The 20,648-nt window shown below is 40.8% G+C and overlaps 1 protein-coding gene across 3 annotated transcripts; it reads left to right on the top strand.

Annotated features, from left to right (window-relative positions):
* The first annotated feature begins 9,093 nt into the window (after positions 1-9,093).
* Positions 9,094-18,719, top strand: LOC118814483 (tripartite motif-containing protein 16-like). Of its 3 annotated transcripts, none has more exons than XM_036580110.1 (6): positions 9,094-9,714; positions 10,010-10,105; positions 14,098-14,331; positions 14,521-14,746; positions 16,178-16,234; positions 17,668-18,719. In XM_036580110.1, the coding sequence occupies exons 1-6, from the start codon at positions 9,130-9,132 to the stop codon at positions 18,192-18,194; spliced, it is 1,725 nt and encodes a 574-aa protein (XP_036436003.1). In that variant the 5' UTR covers positions 9,094-9,129; the 3' UTR covers positions 18,195-18,719. The 3 variants fall into 3 exon arrangements, with proteins under 3 accessions (XP_036436003.1, XP_036436004.1, XP_036436005.1); XM_036580111.1 differs by having other exon boundaries at positions 14,521-14,680; positions 17,668-18,717; XM_036580112.1 differs by lacking the exon at positions 16,178-16,234 and having other exon boundaries at positions 14,521-14,680; positions 17,668-18,717.
* Positions 18,720-20,648: the final 1,929 nt, after the last annotated feature.

Genomic DNA, 20,648 nt, shown 5'->3' on the forward strand with positions numbered 1-20,648 from the left:
TATTAATATGATTGTTATTTTTTAGATACATTCAGAATATTATTATTTTTTTAAATATATATATATATGTATATATATATATATATATATATATATATGTATATATTTTTTTTTTTAATAGATAGAATCTTTAATAATCCTGGAGAAAACTGCAAAAATTCCAAACTATACAACAATTTATAAAAACCCAATTTTGTCACTGTATGGCTCAAACAAAGTTTATAAGATCTGATTCTGTGTGAACCAGTTACACACAGCTGTGTTCAGCCTAAAACACCTTTAACGTTCCTGCTTCTCTAATATGACAGTCTGTGTTTGATTTTACTCACAGATACTGTTAAAGTACATGAATAACCAAACACTGCACACTGATGAACGTTTACTCCTCTCCACATTGTAACATCGATCAAAACATCCCTGCATTTTCTAAAGATAAACATTTGTGGAGACAAAAGAGAAGAAAGCATATGTACAAAACTCACCTGTTGCCTTTTTTAGTGCTGACGGCTGATTACTGAGTTTACAGTTAATCACTGAAGTGTCTGAACACCTGAGGGCCGTGTTTGATCAGCTGGTTCACTGGTGTGGTGTTTTGAAAGGTGGTGCTTTGAAAAGGTAAAGAAGTGACATGTTAGATTTCTGTGTGTAATGTAGAGGAGTGTGTTTAGTGCCCTGTGTGCAGTGTTTTGCTAAAAGTCTGAGGCTGAGAATGAGCTTATAGTTGCGCAGATCTGGGCTGAAGTTTTGTTCCTTCAGTGTCAGCTTTAACTAACCCTGTGTTATTTGTTATTTAGTGTGTAAACAATCGTAAAAAAACTGTAAATACATTTTTATTTCATTCTTCGATTCAAATGAAAATTGTTTCAAGACATATGACTGTGAATTTTAATTGTAGAAGATACATTATATTTCCAAAAGTATTCACTCACCCATACAAGTCAGTGAATTCAAATTATTGAGTTCCAATCACTTCCATGGCCACAGGTGTATAAAACCAAGCACCTAGGCCTGCAGACTGCTTCTATAAACATTAGTGAAAAAAGGAGGTCACTCTCAGGAGCTCAGTGAATTCCAGCGTGGTACCGTGATAAGATGCCACCTGTGCAACAAGCCCATTCGTGAAATTTCCTCGCTACTAAATATTCCACAGTCAACTGTCAGTGGTATTATAAAAACGTGGAAGCGATTGGGAACGACAGCAACTCAGCCACGAAGTGGTCGGCCGTGTAAAATGACAGAGCGGGGTCAGCGGATGCTGAGGTGCATAGTGTGCAGAGGTCGCCAACTTTCTGCAGAGTCAATCTCTACAGATCTCCAAACTTTGTGTGGCCTTCAGATTAGCTCAAGAACAGCGTAGAGAGTGGGGGGTTGTTTTTCAGGAGTTGGGCTCGGCCCCTGAGTTCCAGTGAAAGGAACTCTTAATGCTTCTGCAGACCAAGAGAGTTTGGACAATTTCATGCTCCCAACTTTGTGGGAACAGTTTGGGGACGGCCCCTTCCTGTTCCAACATGACTGCGCACCAGTGCACAAAGCAAGGTCCATAAAGACATGGATGAGCGAGTTTGGTGCGGAAGAACTTGACTGGCCTGCACAGAGTCCTGACCTCAACCCAATGAAACACCTTTGGGATGAATTAGAGCGGAGACTGCGAGCCAGGCCTTCTCGTCCAACATCAGTGTCTGACCTCACAAATGTGCTTCTGGAATGGTCAAACATTCCCATGAACACAAAGCCTTCCCAGAAGAGTTGAAGCTGTTATAGCTGCAAAGGGTGGGCCGACATCATATTAAACCCTATGGATTAAGAATGGGACCTCACTCAATTTCATATGCGTGTGAAGGCAGACGAGCGAATACTTTTGGCAATATAGTGTATGTGTAGTTTTTATATGTGCCACAACAAGTGGTTTTCAGCAACCACAAGGTCTCAGCTTGTGAATTTCTCATGCTGGAGAGAATGATCATGAATGTGATAAACTGCATCACGTTAAAGGGGGGCTACTTTCTAAAAAGATATTTCATACTTTTAAAGTATTCACTTATTCTAATATGTAAGATGGTCTAAAAGATGAAGACCCTTCTATGAGTCGGTGGGTCCAAACTGTACATTGTTCAGAAGCTGGTGATGAAGGTGTTGCACAGTGAGTGTTTTTTATTTGTGTGTTAAATAAACTCCACCTGCCTGAAATAGAGATGAGGTAGCATGATAACTGACCACCATGACACAGCATTCTTCACATCATTGGCAACACTTTATAATAATGACAGTTTATAAGACATCTATTACCTCTTACTTCATAATTAGCTAATCATGAACTAATCTGGTATTTATCCATCATTAAATAATATATTTAAATAATAACCTTCTACTTCATAATTAACAAACCGTATACTTACCAAGAACCCAATCATTATTAATGGAGTATCAGTCTACATGTGTTAATATATGTCTATTTTGTTTAATGTACGTCTTACTGATAAACAACTCAGAAATTCTGATGTTATCAACTATTAGTGAATATATTATGTGAGAATGTACAAATGACATCAAAATAAATAATAATAATCTTGGCTACAAATGCAATGTATTTTTTGTTAACTAAAGAAAGCTAAAGAAAAAAGAAGGATCTTTGAGATGTCTATTGAGATGTCTACACTGGAGCAGCTCCACCAGAAACACCCCCACCCCCATTCATTTTGCCTCAGGTTGCCAGATTGGGCAGGTTCTCACCAATTTGGTTGGATGTTGGTTAGATTAAGGCCTCCAAATTTGATAAACATTAACAAACTGCAGCAATTCTTTGGTCATGACGACAACTTATAAATAAAATTATTTACATTAGAACAGGAGATAATTGAACTCCATTTGTGATGGAAGACAATACCACTGTTAAGGATGTAGCCGTAAGTTGCTGAGTTTTAATAAACTTAAGGAAAAAAACAATCACTAAAAACAAAACATGAAGCAAATGAAGCCACTGAAACATTAGAGACAAGAATAGCAACCACCTGGGAAACTAGGATAACAAACTATACGTCGGTGGAAACACTAATAAAAAGACAGAGCCACATGGGAGGGGACAGGAGAAGGTGGAGCCAAGAACAGGACACTGTGACAATACTTTAGACTAGGAGCTACCAAAGTAACTTGTAAGTCATTTGTAAACAAAAATCAAGTAACGGTTTATGTGTGTCTTAGAAAGTAATGTTAATATACTAATTGAAGATGAAAAACTCTCATTAGTTCATTATTAATCATTTGTAAAGTAACAGTTAATGAATATCTTATGAATTATCTTTATTATTAAGTGTTACATAATTTATCTGTCAGATTTAGCAATTTGTGAATGTATATTTAAGATTATTGAACATCAGGGGTGTAACAGAACAGAACCAGCCAGATGCTTGCAGTAAAAATAAGAAATGAGGCTTCACTTAGAAAAGGCTTAACAGTACTCATAGTGCAAAGACAGACAGTGTTCAAATCCAAAAAGACCAAAATACAGAAAAAGACATAACAATAACAGCATCAGGCAACCAGATCCGGAAGGGCAAAGACACAGTCAAGAAACACAGAAGGCAAAATACAGACAGAACTGCTCAGTAGCTCTATGGAGAGAAGCAACACCTCACAATTAGACTATGCTAAAGCCCAGGCTACTATATGTGATATGACATTCATCACCGGTGCAACAGGTTAGTATTCGGGTGAACTGGAGCATTGATTGGTGGATTGTGGAAGTTCATGGGTCATCTGATCTCCCAGAGAGTTCTGGGAAATGTAGTCTTTACCGACATCAGAGTAGAGAGGATGTGTGACAGTACCCCCCCGTTCCCCCAAAGAGTCCGGGAAGGCCGAGGAACTAGGTGGTTTGACCGGCAGTACGCCCAGAGCTACCATGGTGCTGGACCGAGGGGGCACTCCTACAATGATGACCTGGGCGCAAACTTGGGGAAAAACTCTGCAGGCGACCCCTGGGACGAGGACCGGGCCTATCCAGATACTGGCTGTGAAAGTCCACGATGAGTCCAGAGTCCAGGATATCACCAGCAGGAACCCAGCACTGTTCCTCAGCACCATATCCCTCTTAGTCGATCAGGTACTGTAACTGGCCTCCCCATCTTCTGGAGTCCAGCAGCCAACGTACAGCATAGACTAGGATCACGTGGGTGGGGACATGGAATGAGTGTGAGACACGATAACAAGCAGGTAAGTCTAGCTTAAGTAACATCATTGACTTTTTCAAGTATCTTGAACAGACCAGTGTATTTAGGATTCAGCTTTTTACTTCCCTTAGTAAACCTGAAATCCAGAGTCGACAGCCAAACCCTGTCTCCAGGCTGATAGGAGGGGAGACCAGACTTGGGATGTGAACTGAGGTCACCTATCAGAGAAGATGTTCCTTGGGTTCCCTGGGATGCTGAAATGTCTAAATACCTGGTGGAACAAAGTCCCAGCAGTCTGAAATGCGATAGGTTTTACATCGAGAACAGATAGAACATGATGCAACAAAAGTATGAACACCATTATTCATGGTCTCCCACCAATATCGATTCGTGAGGAGCTGTTGAGTTTCACCTGGAAGGTCCATGGTAAGTGACAAATAAGCCCAAATGATAAGGCAATCTCTAAATTGAAGTTGTCTGAAGGACATTGTTTTGGAATAGTAGAATTCACTAGAGTTTTTTTTTATGTCCTACGAGATTTTAACATGGGGACGCAGGATATTTTCAGGCGCTTGATTGCTACCTCACTCTTCCTGTCTTTGATAAACTCTGGATAATGAGTCAGGTTTGGTGTTGCAGGAGCCAGGGCAAAGGGAAATATTAATGTTAAATCTAGAAAAGAATAAAGACCAACGGACTTGACAAAAATCGTTTAGTGGTACGGAGGTATTCGAGATTCTTGTGAACAGTCAGGACCATGAAAGGGTGATTAGCATCCTCTAACCAGTGCCTCCATTCCTCTAAGGCCAATTTCACTGCTAAGAGTTCACAATCTCCTATGCCATAGTTGCATTCGGTGGGTGTTAGTTTATGTGAAAAGAAAGCTATGAGGTGTAGCTTAATGGGTACATTGATTTGGGTAGAGTAACATTATCTAGAAGAGCAATGGAACAGTCATACGGATAGTGAGGAGGTAGTTTGGCGGCATTTCCTTTGATTAAAACTTCTAGAGAGTCAGAGTATTCATCAGGGAGGATACAAGCGTTGTCAGTATTGGGGCTTTCAGTCGAGGTAGATCTAAGAGCAACTGATATATGAGTGATACAGTTTTGTAGGCAGAATTCTGACCAGGAGATTAACTCACGACTGGACCAGGAAATATGGGGATTGTGCTTCACCAGCCTGGGAAGACCTAGGATGACAAAGAATCCAATACACACAGACACACATTTTCTAAGCTGCTTATCCTTCTGGAACGCGGGAAGAGTTGGAGCCTATCCCAGAGGTCATTGGGCGGAAGGCAGGAAACACCTTAGACAGGTCACCAGTCCATCGCAGAGCAGACAGACAGATATACACATTCACAGTCACACACATTCACACCTAGGGGCAATTTAGCATGTCCAATTAGCCTGGCTGCATGTTTTTGGCAGACAAGGGGAGAACATGCAAACTCCACACAGAAAGGACCCTGGTCACCCAGCCAGGAATCAAATCCAGGCACTTCTTGCTGTGGGGCCACCTGGAACAGTAGGGCACTTGTGCAAAGTCTAATAGGTTCAGCGCTTTTTGTGATGGATCCAGTTCCCATGGCTTCTCCATCTACCACAGCGAGTTGTAGTTGCAGGGGCTCCACGGGAATCTGAAGCTGTTCCATGAGCTGGGTATGGATGAAATTTCCCTCAGCACTGGAACTGATCAGGGCTGAAGTGACAAGAGAATTCTCCTGCCAATAAGCAGTAACTTGCATGAGGAGAGACTTGGAAACCAACCCAAACATTAGCAACCTCACGCAGTCATACCTAATGCTTGTAGTAGAGATGTTGGCTGTTTCACGTTGGCAACCAACTGAAACAGTTGTATCTGTTGTTTCTTTTGCTATTGGGTCAGAGCTTCTATGGAGTAAGTAATGCCTGCCATAACCTGTTGTTGCTGTCCGAGCAGATGGCCTTGAGTAGTAATGGCCTTCTGGAAAGCCTCACTGTAGCTCATTCTGTAACGGAACAGAACCAGCCAGACACTTGCGGTAAAAAATAAGAAGTGAGGCTTTACTTATAAAGGGCTTGACAATACTCATAACATTTATGTTGTAAGTGTGTATTTGTTGCCCAATGATGAATAGTTCCATTCCAAAATGCGCTGTGGATGGTGCTACATAGGCCCAGGGAGAGTTGAGTCTTTACAGTCCAGTATTCTACAAATACTCCAGGTGCTTAAACTTAAGATCATTTACAGAGTTTAATACCAGAATGATGGTGCAGTATTTGTTATATTTGTAATAATTAAATGTACATTTATTGTATTTCTGTACCCTAACAGACCTGAGACCATTGTGATCATCTCTTTTTCAAATACATGACTTTACAAGAAGACTCATATGTAGTAGTGGTTTAGCAGCTAGTGGTGGAAATGAATCACCCTGGATCTGATCACCCTGAAGCTGATCAGGTGAGGAAAGTTTTTTTTCTTACTAAATGTACTAATTAAACAATGTCTACAATAAAGAGGCACAAGACGGTATGGATGAAAATTGTGTTCAGATCACAGGAATGAAAACAGCTCTCCTAAATTAATTTTAGGGACTTTGTGTCATGAATCTCAGTAAAGTTATTGATATTTAATGTATTGATATATCTTGTTTCTATAGTTCTTTAATTATATACTACATAGATTGATTTGACTGAAAAAAGTACACATTTTATTGCAAAACAAAAAATGTAAAAGTCATACGTCCTGCAAAATAATGATTTGCTGAAAAATGTAAACTATAAACAATTAAAAAAAACTGAACGGTCTATATTTTCACTCCCCTAAAGTGAAATATCAACATTAATATGTCATAAAAGCTAAATTAATATACTTGACATTACTTGACATTAGAACCTAGAAAGTCTTGTGGGGTCCAGACACACATAATGCTCATAATGCTGTTCAGTCATTCCCCCTGTACTGTCTGAATATTCTCTATATTCTTCTGGTCAGCTCTGCCACCCCCCCAACCAGCACCTCTGACCCCTAGAACAGGATCGTCACTGCTAGATTGCATGTCAAATCGAACTACTCCAAAACACATTAGACAATATAGAAGACAGCTCCTCATTCCACACTTTACCAACAATAATGTTGTTCACCTCCACCAAACACACACTAATGTAACTAAGCACAACTCAAACTTTCAGTGCAGTTCAATTCCACTGTAAAGACATGTTGTGAGATCATTATAGGCAGACACAGTGCCAGACCAATATATAAAAGCATGTAGTGGAGATCAAAACGTCCTAAATGTAATTTACCCACTTAAGAGAACAGAAGCATTACGAGCTCAATTATGACATTAATTTGATAATATAGGCTATGTTCTCTAACATTACAGGGCTACACAAGGGCTTATAATTATGCAAAGGTTCCCCAAATGCACACAGCACACAGGACAGTCACCAAACAGCCCCCCCTTTCAGGATGGCAACTAAAAACACTTCTGTCGCATTTAACAATCAACACACAAACTACAGCAGTGTTTCTCTACCCTTGTCCTGAAGGCCCATTGCTCTCCTCATTGTAGTGCCATCCCTGCTTTAACACACCCATTTTATTTAGTAGGTGTGTTAATGAGTCGATGAGTTGTGAACAGGTGAAAACAGTAAAAAAGTACAGAACAGTGGCCCCCAGGACCAAGATTAGGAAACAATGATCTAGACAAATTTTAGTCCAGCACTATGTTCTGAGTCATGCTGCTAGTTATGAGCACTGGGGTAGGCCTGCTTCACCAAACTGCATTGCTTGGCAACCAGCACACCGATAAAACACCACTAAAGCTAAAACTTTGCCTAAGTGTCGCTTAGGAACTGCCCGTGTTCTGCCTCAGGAACATCAAGCAGCGTTTGGATCATTTTTCCTTCAAGTGCCTTTGTCAGCTGCATTGCCACCAGCTCCACAGTAATAATCTTGCCACTGAGCCTTGTACAGTATTTAAAAGGAACACCATCAGTGCTCATTTATTTTTTTAAAATCAGCGCAAAGCATGTAGCAAACATGTTCCTTAAACAAGGACCTCAACAGCTTTGTTACAAACACTGAAGTTCCTGCTAGAGACTGAGTAGACTGATGAATCAGTGTGATGAGCCGGTTTTTTAACTCAGTATTACTGAGCATTTAGGACAGTGTATTCAGCCTTCAGAATTTGCCTAATTCTGCTCATAGATCTCCCTGAGATTTTTACCATTTTAGGGGGCAGGTGTATGACTCCGGCTTGCAGCAGCCGTCGTGATGGCGTTGTGCTCTCTCCACTCCTTGCAGGACTCTCAAGTGCCGGATGCTGTTCAACATCAATCTTTAGGCTAATACTGAGCGCTTGCTGCTGGGCTTGCTTGCCTGCTCTGCTTAAATTTCCCTGGGCCTGTGTAGCACCGTCCACAGCACATTTTGGAATGGAACTGCTCATCATTGGGCTACAAATACACACATACAACATAAAAGTTTTTATGCCTGGTGGCTAGCAGCTCTCTGAACACAGCCTGGGGACAAAAAGTTTTTTAACCCCTGTACAAAGCAGTGTTAGCACATACCCTACAACTTACTGTAGAGTGTAGCAGTATTGACAGCTCAATTTTAAAATAATAAGTTGCTAATCTAGTCTATTTATGAATAGATAAGCAGTTGTTAACATTACTGGACAACAAAAGGGTTTATGGTTATGCAAATGAATCAAAACCCACACAGTACACAGCTCAGTCCCCAAAATATGAGGAAACAGATTTGAAGATTAACTGGCCACGACGTTTTGTCAAAATTCTCCTAAACATTTCTGACTCTGTCGATTGGGTCTCTCTGATTGTTCCTCATTCTTATCACTCTCTCTTTCTCCGCCCTCTCTAGAACACTAACCTACAAAAACACACCCAGTTCAGAGTAAATGAAACTGATCTCAGAGAGCTGCTCTCTCTCTGTCTAGAAGGGCAGGAAAATGGCCAGTATTTCAGTGGAACATGACCAGTTCGGCTGTCCAGTCTGTCTGGATCTGCTGGAGGATCCAGTGACCATCAACTGTGGACACAGTTTCTGTAAGGTGTGTATTAATGGGTGCTGGGATCAGGATGATCAGAGGGGGGTCTACAGCTGCCCCCAGTGCAGAGAGACCTTCACTCCAAGGCCTGTTTTAAGCAGAAACAACATGCTGGCTGAAGTGGTGGAGAAACTGAAGGAGACAGAACTCCGAGCTGCTTCTCCTGCTCCCCGTTACGCTGGACCTGGAGATGTGGAGTGTGATTTCTGCACTGGGAGAAAACTCCAAGCCATCAAGTCCTGTCTGACGTGTCTGGCCTCCTTTTGTGAAACTCATCTTAAACCTCACTGTGAAGTTCCTGCATTGAAAAAGCACAAGCTGGTCAAAGCCTCCTCACAGCTACAGGAGAAGATCTGCTCTCAGCACGATGAAGCAGTGAAGTTCTACTGTCGTACTGACCAAAGCTGCATCTGCTATTTATGTACAATGGAGGAACACAGAGGTCACGATACAGTCCCAGCTGTAACTGAGAGAACCGAGAAACAGGTGAGAACTAGAAATCTTTTAGAATCTATTTGTGCTAATCCCACTCTTGAATTTAAGGGATTGATTTTGAAAAAAATATATTAAAAGTGCTGTTGATAAGAACGTGTACAACAAACAGGTCAGACCAGTTTGTGAATATCCAACACCCATCTTTCAGCCTTATCGTGCTCACAAGATTCAAACTGCATAGAACAAGAGTTATTTTTAATTCTTTTATTCTTTAGCTTCAATAAATTCAATCTCTGTAGGACAAAACTAAAAAGTCATAAACATCACAAAATGTATTTGTTCATAGAATCAGCTGAAGGAGATTCAGAGTAAATTCCAGCAGAGAATCCAGGAGAAACAGAAGAAGCAGCAGGAGCTGAAACAGACTGTGAAGACTCTTAAGGTGAGAACTGAGCAGAGATTTGGTGTTTCAGAGTTCAGTCAGTCTCTCCTCCAGTCAGACAGTGAGGAGCTCAGTGTTGGGGCACTTTGAGATCCGACACACATATGGAAAAAAATATATACATATTTTCCACACATTTTATTTTTTTAAAGTATTACCCCATTTCCAAAAAAACGTTGGGATGCTGTGCAGAATGTAAATAAAAATATGATGCAATGATCTGCAAATCATGTAAACCATATTTTTAAAAGAAAATACTACAAAGGCAAAGTTGGGACGGGGGCCTGTTTACCACTGAGTTTCATCACCTCTTTTAACAACACTCTGTAAGTGTTTGGGAAGTGAGGAGACGCTGCTGTAGTTTTGAAAGTGAAATGTTTTCCACTCTTGTTTGATACAGGATTTTAGCTGCTCCTCACTTTTAGGTCTCGTTTGTTGAATTTTTCATTTCATAATGCACCAAATGTTTTCAGTGGTGACAGGTCTGGACTGCAGACAGGCCAGTTTAGCACCCGGACTCTTTTAGTACAGAGCAATGCTGTTGTAATACATGCAGAATGTGGTTTTACATTGTCTTGCTGAGATAATCAAAGCCTTCCCTGAAAAAGATCTTGATGGCAGCATGTGTTGCCAAATCAAGTATATATCGTTCAACATTAATGGTGCCTTCACAGATGTGCACGTCACCCATACCATGTGCACTAATGAACTCCTATACCATCATGAATACTGGCTTTTGAACTGTGCACTGATTACAACCTGAGTGGTCTTTAGCCCAGAGGACACAGCATTCATGATTTCCAAAAAGAATTTTAAATGTTGATTTGTCAGACCACAGGATACTTTTCCACTTCCACTCAGTTCATTTTAAATGAGCTCGGGCCCAGAGAAGCTGGCGGTGTTTCTGGATCCTGTTTATATATGGTTTCTTCTTTTCTGAGTTTCAGCTTGCATTTGTAGATCTGTGGACAAACTGTTTTCACAAAGTGGTGTTCAAAAGTGTTCTTGAGCCCATGCAGTGATTTCCACTACAGAATCATGTCTGTTTTTAATGCAGTTTTTCCCAGTCATGTTACTGACCTGTTGCCAATCAACCACCAGGTGTTTTTTTAGCATTACACAATTTACCAATTTAATTTTTAATGAAGTGCCACCTGAGGGTCCAAAGATCACGGCCAGCAAATACTGGTTTTTGGCCTTATCCCTGACATACAGAGATTTCTTAGATTCTCTAAGTCTTTAAATGTTATTTTGTACTGTAGATGATGAAAAGCAGAAGTTATTTGCTTTTTTTTATGTTGAGAAACGTTCTTCTTGAATTGTTGCTCTATTTAATGGTGCAGTCTTTCACAGAGTGGTGAACCTCCTCATCTTTACTTCTGAAAGACTCTCTGAGATGCACTTTATACCCAATCATGTTACTGACCTGTCAATCAACCACCAGGTGTTTTTTTAGCAGTACACAACTTAACCAGCCTTTTGTTGCCCCGTCCCAACTTTTTTGGAACGCGTTATTGGCATCAAATTTAACATTTTTCAAAAAACAATAAAATTTCTCAGTTTCAACATTTGAAATGTTGTCTTTGTAAAAATTTAATTTAACTAAACTAAACTAAATGACATTTAGTGTTTCAATTATTTGCACATCACAGCATTTTGTTTCTTTTTTCATTTTCCCCATTCCCAACTTTTTTGGGAATGGGATTATATATTTTTGTAATGAATGAACATGGCAAAAAAAAATATTTGTTAAAAATATTTTTTAATTGCATTTTAAATGAAATTCTATCAAATACATTTTTGCAATGTATGCTAATAGCTATTAAATAGCTGTTAAATATATATTTTTAAAAGCATTTCTTTGTCATTACATTTTTTTTCAATTGTACATAGTTTTGACAAAGGTTACAGATATAATTAAATATAGTTTTAGATTTTAAATAAATACTCTTCTAAGTCAGTCCTCCTGAATGATATATGGTAGACTATTGTAAAGGTAGATAACTCATAAGTTTTTTTACTGTCTATTTAAAACAACATTTAAACGATGTTACACTGTATTTGGCAATAAATACAAGCGTAAAATTCTTCCTAAACAGGTCACACAGTGCGATACCAAATGTTGTGGCATTAATGAAACTGTTATTATTAGAATCACACTGTGTCCGACTATGTAATGGTGCAGTTATTGCCTCAGCAGTGCAGTTATCGTCCTACATATTGCAACATCATCCTGGGGGACCAACTAAACCAGCAGCAGACCAGCTAAACCAGCTAAACGAGCTACACCAGCAAAACACCAAGATGACCTAAGCTGCTGTCTTTTTCAGCAGCAACATACATTCAAATGGGGCAGGTGATGTAGAAATAAAGACGAGGAAATACAAAAGCAAAACAAACCATTAATTATCCTAAGCTACCTTACCAGAGTTTATAGACTATAATCTTTACTTTGCTGTCCTGCAAAAAAAAAACAAAAAAACAATTATATTATATATCATATGTGTCTATGTATATATACATTGCTACTGGACTCCAGAGCTATCTGTCAGTCTGATGGTGAATATATATATATATGTGTGCCGGTGTAATTATTTCACATTTTAGAAATGATTACTTATCATAATAATAATTCTAATAAGAGGAGCACCAGTTCAACAGGACAGAAGTCTCCAAATGAGGTACAATTGATGGTCAACACTAATGCTACGTTCACGTTTGTGCACAAAAAACATTGTTCAGTGCTTCATTGCAGTACACAACCGTCAGTTGGTGAGGTGACAGCATTATTGCTGCAAATGGATGATAACCAGAGGAAAACTTTAGGAGTCTATACTATTTATTTAAGGAAAATGTGACTTGAGGATGCTTTGTTCTCTTCTATTTTGTGTCCTATAACACTGGGTTCATCTGAAATTCAACAATGAGATGTTTGGCTTCCATGGCTCTATGGCAAAAGTTGGTGAAGTTGCACTGTTGAAGGAATATTCCCTTTACTGCTGCAATCTGTGGAACGTTTCTGCTGGCAATGGCAGAATTTTACATCGCAGCCCCATTGAAAACAATAGAATGTCTGGTTTGCTGTTGTCTGTTTACAATGTTACAACATTTTGAGACAAACCACCACCACTGAGGAGGAAAGCAGAGAAAAGCTTTATATTTGTGTTCTAGATGATCTTTGTGTTGGACTATGTGGCTTGGCGTTTATCATTAGTCTTTAGTGGATTTTCCTGAGAATAAGGGGAAAAGACCCACTGCACCTTTCAGATCCAGAACTGTGCACACGTCATCTTGTCTTCTGACCTGAAAGATTCTCATTGAGTTCAAACTGGGATCGGTCAGAGAGTTGTAGTCAGAGATCCAACTCAGAAGTTGATGATCTCACCACTCAATGTTTCAGGTGATTTTACATTCAATTTGAGATGAAACATGACATGTTTGTATATACACTTTACAAGAAAAAGAATGAATCATCCATTCATACAACATGGTATCGTTACACAAACATATGACATGTCACAATATGTTATGAATGTCCTGTGAAATTGTAATATCTTTTTGTGACAATGTGAAGTTAATGAATTTTCCGAGGAATTCTGCTTCAATGTAAACTGTTGGCAGGTCAAGAGAGAAATGGCACATGCTGTACAGGACAAGCTTTGTCCACTAGGCAGATTGATAAGGGCTTGTAGAAGATAGTAGACATCTTCAACAACCCTTTAGCCAATAGAGCAGGGAACCTGTCAGAGAAGTTCACTGTTGGTTTCTGGCCTGGGTCAGTTTGGGGACCTAATATTGGAATCCAACAGTTGTCTGTAGCTCATACAGCATAATACTAACTGAGTTGTATACTTCCATTACTTGTTAGCTTGATTAGCCTTGTAGCTGCAAAACTAATGGAACAAACTTCAGACACTAAACATGTTTTGGCTGATAAACTACATTTGGGGTAAGGGGTAATGCTTCCATCTTAAATGTTCTTGTCCTAACAGCGCTGTGCTCAGTCAGCAGTGGAGGACAGTGAGAGGATCTTTACTGAACTGATCCGCTCCATTGAGAAAAAGCGCTCTGAGGTAGCAGAGCTGATCAGAGCTCAGGAGGAGGCTGAACTGAGTGGAGCTGAAGAACTCCTGGAGAAACTGGAGCAGGAGATCGCTGATCTAAAGAGGAGACACACTGAGCTGGAGCAGCTTTCACACACAGAGGATCACATCCATTTCCTCCAGGTAACAATCACTGATCTACAGAGGAACCTGCTCCTCATCCAGCTTCTAAAACTCCTCTCAGCAAAAGTTCATTAAGGCAGCAGTAAATCTACCTGTCTGTGATCACAAGTCTGTCTTTAGTCTGATTGGAGCTCCTTCATTTCTCTCGTACTCCTTTATCTTTCTCCACTGTGTTTGTTCTCTCTGTAGAGTTTCCAGTCTCTCTGTGTCTCTTCTGGATCTGAGGACTCACCCAGCATCACTGTCCATCAACACCTCTCATTTGATGGAGTGAGGAGATCTCTCTCTGAGCTGAAAGAGCGACTAGAGGAGTTCTGCAGAGAGGAGTTCAGTAAAATCCCTCCACATGGTAAGAGGAGCTGTCCTGCTGTGGAACAGAAGGATGGAAATCTTTACTTGAACAGGAAGAGTAAAGGTGAGCCAGAAGCTTCCCAATCTCTGCAGAATTGATCTAATATGTCTTTGTTCCACTCCACTGGAAATATGTTGTGGTGTTCCCACTACTATGAAGGAAAGTCATCATCATCATCCTAAACCGCTTAATCCAGCTAGGGTCCCGGTAGCAGTTGGGAGAGCAGAAAATCCCAAATGACTATGTCCCCCGCAACTTCCTCCAGCTCATCCTGGGGGACGCTGAGCTGCTGCCACGCCAACTTGGAGATATAATCTCTCCAGCGGGTCCTAGTACGACCTCGGGGTCTCATCCCAGTAGTCCATGCCTGGTAAACCTCGACTTGGAGGCGGCCAGGGGGCATCCTGATCCGATGCCTGAACCACCTCAACTGGCTCCTCTCAATGTGGAGGAGTAGCGGCTCTACTTTGAGCTCCTCTCAGATGACTGAGCTCCTCACCCTATCAAGCACAATGTAGCTCACCACCCTGTGAAGAATCCACCACTTGTATCTGCAATCTCATTTATTCAGTCATTACCCAAAGCTCATGACCATAGGGAAGGGTTGGGATGTAGAGCAACCGGTAAACAGAGAGCTTTGTCTTAGGGTTTAACTCCCTCTTCACCACTGTAGTCTGGTACAGTGACTGCATTACTGCCGCTGCCTGTTCCAGATCCTTCTTCCAATCATTTGTAACAAAGACCCCAAGATACTTAAACTCCTTCACCTGGGGCAGGTTCTTTCCCCTTACCTGGAGTGGGCATGTTTGTGGGATCACAACCATTTACAACTTTAGCATTTTATCAGGGCTGTATTTGGCCACAGCTTGCCCCATACATGGTAGAAGTGAAAAAAGCTAGTTCTATGTAGGGCCCAGGCCTCACCTGCCAAAAGGTGGAAGAACCCACCGCTCAAGCACTCAAGCCTGACTCCCCAGTTCCTACCATACTCAGCCAAACAATCCAAGGGCATAGCATGGCAGCCCCCAATACTGCTCTCTACAATAAGAGTCCCCCCAGCATAACGACCCCTGAATAACCCCAAAAACTTTTCCCCCCAATGCTACACTACCCCCGCTAACAAAAGTCCTTATCTCTGAGGATCACAAAGTCTCTGAACGGTTCACACGCGGAACCTCTCACAGCTCACAGCATCAAGTCCCGTGCCCTCTGGTGCCGACAGCAGCAGCATCAGCAGTGCTCTTCATGGCTGCCCTGCACTTGCGCCAGTGTCTTCTGCATCACCTGGCGGTGGTGCTGCTTGCGTGCACCACCATTCTCTCCTACCTCCACACCCAGGCTGTTGTCTGATAACGTTACCGCGGGAAACATAACCTGCAAGCATAGGTGCCACTCCAGATCCCCCTTCACCACACTGCTTATTTACTCTATTCTATTCTATTCTATTCTATTCTATTGACTGTGTTGGTCTGTTGTGTGTTTGTGTCTCCACAGCTGCAGCAGTTCAGATTTTATCATCAGAACCAAAAACCAGAGAAGATTTTCTGCAGTGTATGAGTAACAAACACACACACACACACACACTCACACACACACACACTCACACACACACACTCACATACACACACTCACACTCACACACACACACACGCACACACACACACACATGCACACACACACACACACACGCACGCACACACACTCACATACACACACTCACACTCACACACTCACACACCCACACAAACACACACATGCACACACACTCACACATCACACACACACACGCCACACAAAAACACACGCACAACACACACCCACACACGCACACACACTCACGACGCTCCTCACACACCCACACGCGCGCACTACACCGCACACAGCACACTCACACACCACACCACACACAAACACACCACACCACACGCACACACACTCACATACACACACACTCTCTCACACACACACACGCCACACACACACACAACACACACACACACACCCAACACACACTCAACACACACACACACACACACAACCCACGCACAAACACCACACTCACATACACACACACGCTCTCACACACACACACGCTCTCACACACACACACGCGCGCACACACACACACACACGCACACACACACACACGCACACACACACACACACACACACGCACACACACTCACATACACACACTCACACTCACACACACACACACGCACACACACACACACATGCACACACACTCACACACACACACACACAAACACACACTCACACACACACACACGCACACACACTCACATACACACACACGCTCTCACACACACACACGCGCGCCACACACACACACACACACACACACGCCACACACACACACACACATGCACACACACTCACACACAGCATGCACAAACACACCACTCACACACACACACGCACACACCTCACATACACACACAAACACACACTCACACACACGCACACACACTCACATACACACACTTACACTCACACACACACACGCGCACACACACACATGCACACGCACACACACACACGCACACACACTCACACACACACACACACACACACAAACACACACTCACACACACACGCACACACACACACACTCACACTCACACACACACACGCACACACACTCACACACACACACTCACACTCACACACACACGCACACACACACACACACACTCACACACACATGCACACACACACTCACACACACACACACACACACACACTCACATACACACACGCACACACACATACTCACATACACACACATTATTTATCTTTCTATCTTATGATTGATCTGTTGTTCTTGGTGAACATTATGCAGTATCTAAAATATTCAGTTTAGAGATGATTTAGGATGAAAAACAAAGACGCTGTATTTGTCTTCAAGTAAATACCAAAAACACTAAAATGCTTATTTTCTTTCTTTCTTTCTGTCTATTCAGATTTCTGTCAGCTGACTCTGAATCCCAACACAGCACATTGCCACCTCATTCTGTCTGAGAAGAACAGAGTGGTGACATCCAGTTTTAAAAAACAGTCATACTCTAATCATCCAGCGAGATTTGACTACTGGCGTCAGGTGTTGTGTAAGGAGAGTGTGAGTGGACGCTGTTACTGGGAGGTTGAGTGGAGCAGTAAGAGATATGTGTACATATCAGTGTTACAAAAAGGGCTCAGCAGGAAAGGACGGGGTATTGGTTGTGGGTTTGGACACAACAGTCAGTCCTGGAGTCTGCTGTGTTCTCCATCTCTCACTTTCCTGCACAACAACATTCAGACTGAGATCTCAGGACCATCATCCTCCAGAATAGGAGTGTATGTGGATCACAGTGCAGGAACTCTGTCCTTCTACAGCGTCTCTGACACAATGACCCTCCTACACACAGTCCACACCACATTCACTCAGCCGCTCTACGCTGGGTTTGGAGTGGGTGGTGTTGGATCATCTGTGAGATTATGTGATAAATAATGATTCATCTAATGAATATGGTGGAATATATAGAATGTAACTTCTGCCGCTTTATAAATGGGCCATATTGTTGTAATAGGTGGACAGAAATATAGATCAATAGATAGTCTTTATTAATCCTGGTGGAAATTGCAGAGTCACATCACTACACCATCACAGTTCTATACAAATCACAGACCTGTACTAATCACATAGCTGTATAAGGAAGAGCTACAATTAAGTTATTATAAGACATAACAAGAGAAATAAAACACAGGATCAACAAACAAGTGAGTCTCAGATGATATTTACATGTAATATAACTGCAGGTAGTTACATGTGTGTATTGATGAGATAATGGGTGGAGATGATCTCTATTAGAGAAATATTAAGACAAAATCACTACTAGATAAATATTATAATGCTTACCACTACATTAATATTACGATAACAGATTGCGTTCTCATTTATGTTCATGTTATTTACTTTAGTTTACATCAGAATGAGTTACATCAGTACAGTTCGTAGTGTTGTTTTGCTTACATATATAAAGAGACATTTGCTGTGAATCGTTCAGAAGCTGGTGTTGAATGTGTTACACAGTGAGAATGTTTGGATTTGTGTGTGAAATAAACTCCTGAGTCTGGACTGTTTACTGTCTGTCTGTCTGTCTGTCACTTCCAAGTAAAGAGCAGGAAAGAGAAACATACAGTAAAATTCATACATATTTGGATAAAGTTATTGTTATTTTAACTGTCTGCCACAGCACATGGGAGTTAAAATTATATAATGAACATTTCATATTGTGCTTCAGGTCATTGTCTATCTGCACTGTGAATTGTTGTTAAATGAGTTTTGAAGAATTCGGCTAAATCTGAGCGGATACTATAATCCTATGCACTTCGTAAGAGTTCATCATGCTGTGTTTGTCAGCTGTTACATCAGTAAATACAATGGAACTAGTTCCACTGGCAACCATGCATGCCTACGCCATAACACTACCTCCATCATGCTTGACAGATGAGGTGGTATGCTTTAAAACACGTATTTGGATCAGTGCTTTCATTCTTCTTTTAGAATGTATTAAATAGTTGATTAACCACACCTAATATTTGAGTTATCTTTCTAATAGGTTTTTGTTTTTTTAAGCCTGATGATAGCTTTACTGACAGCTCTTTGGACTTTATATTTAGAGTTAACAGCAACAGACTCCAAAACTTTAAACCTTTTACATTTTATTAATTATGAGTAAAATTTTGAAGGAATAGCAGACCTGGCCATGGAACAGCTGAAAAAACAATTATCCAGTTACCTTGTAAAAAAAAATTATTTGTAAAAAAAGAAAAAAAAATATATATATTTTGTGAGTGTCAAAATATTTAAGGTTCTGACATTAGGATCATATTTAGGAGTAGATGTAGGTTTTGTGTTGAAATTAAGGTTACAGTTATGTTTACAGTTTGATATGATAGAATCTTTCACCCTCAACTTCAAGTTCAGTTGCATCCTGCGGACTGTCGTCACCACCCTGAGAGTCTACAAACTACACTGATTAAGTGGTAATCTTTGGGGTCCAAACACTACATGCCTTATGGAGACAGGACAACACAATTGATGGTGGATGGATTTTTAGAATGGCTTCTAATTATAACAGACGCTGTGTCTCAAAAAACTTGTGTAAATGTGATCAGTGAATCTTGGAAAAAACATCATCACAAAACTACCAAAAATCAATGTTTCTAGCTTCAGGCAGTGTATTCATAATCATTTCATATTGTCGTAACCACATAAACAAGAAAAAAACATTGTGTGTTCAGTATGCGGCGCAGAGACAGACATTTCCACTGTCCTCCTCCAGGGGGCACTCTTGCTCTGTGTTACAAGCTGGCTCAACCACCGTTTTGCTGCCATAGAGCCTCACTTCAGGTAACACACACTCCAACACACTGAATAGATTCACATAAAAATTCTGAGCATTATTTTTTATTCATGCGAAACATTCCAAATTTTAACCCTGTGCTCCAAATTGGTTTTTAGTTTAGATTTTTCAAAGTTTGGCCCATCAGAGGTTCTAAATGTTGGGTTTTGCTGCTCACTGAGTGATATTTGATCACTAGCATAATAGAACTGAACTGACAACACAATAATATTTCCTTTTCAAATTATTTGGTTTCATATTAATGAAGGTTCATGAATTGGAGGATGTGCTTGCCAATACACAGTAAAATCTGTTAAATTTAATTTTGCAGTTAGTTTTTAATCTGTGTTTGGGACAATTTTAGGTTAAATTAAATGATTAAATTCTGCAACGCTACATCATCAGTTCAAAATGACTTCAGAACCTGTTATCCATTACAGCAGCCTTTCAGACCCTGTGCTGTCATATTTTCAAACTGTTTTGCTGAAAAAAATGTCTCTTTCTTATGTAAATTATTACAGATGTGCTGTGTCCACGCAGATGTCTTCATAGTTTAA

This window comes from Colossoma macropomum, unplaced genomic scaffold (assembly GCF_904425465.1).
Source record: "Colossoma macropomum unplaced genomic scaffold, Colossoma_macropomum, whole genome shotgun sequence".
In the NCBI taxonomy this organism is placed as follows: Eukaryota; Metazoa; Chordata; class Actinopteri; order Characiformes; family Serrasalmidae; genus Colossoma; species Colossoma macropomum.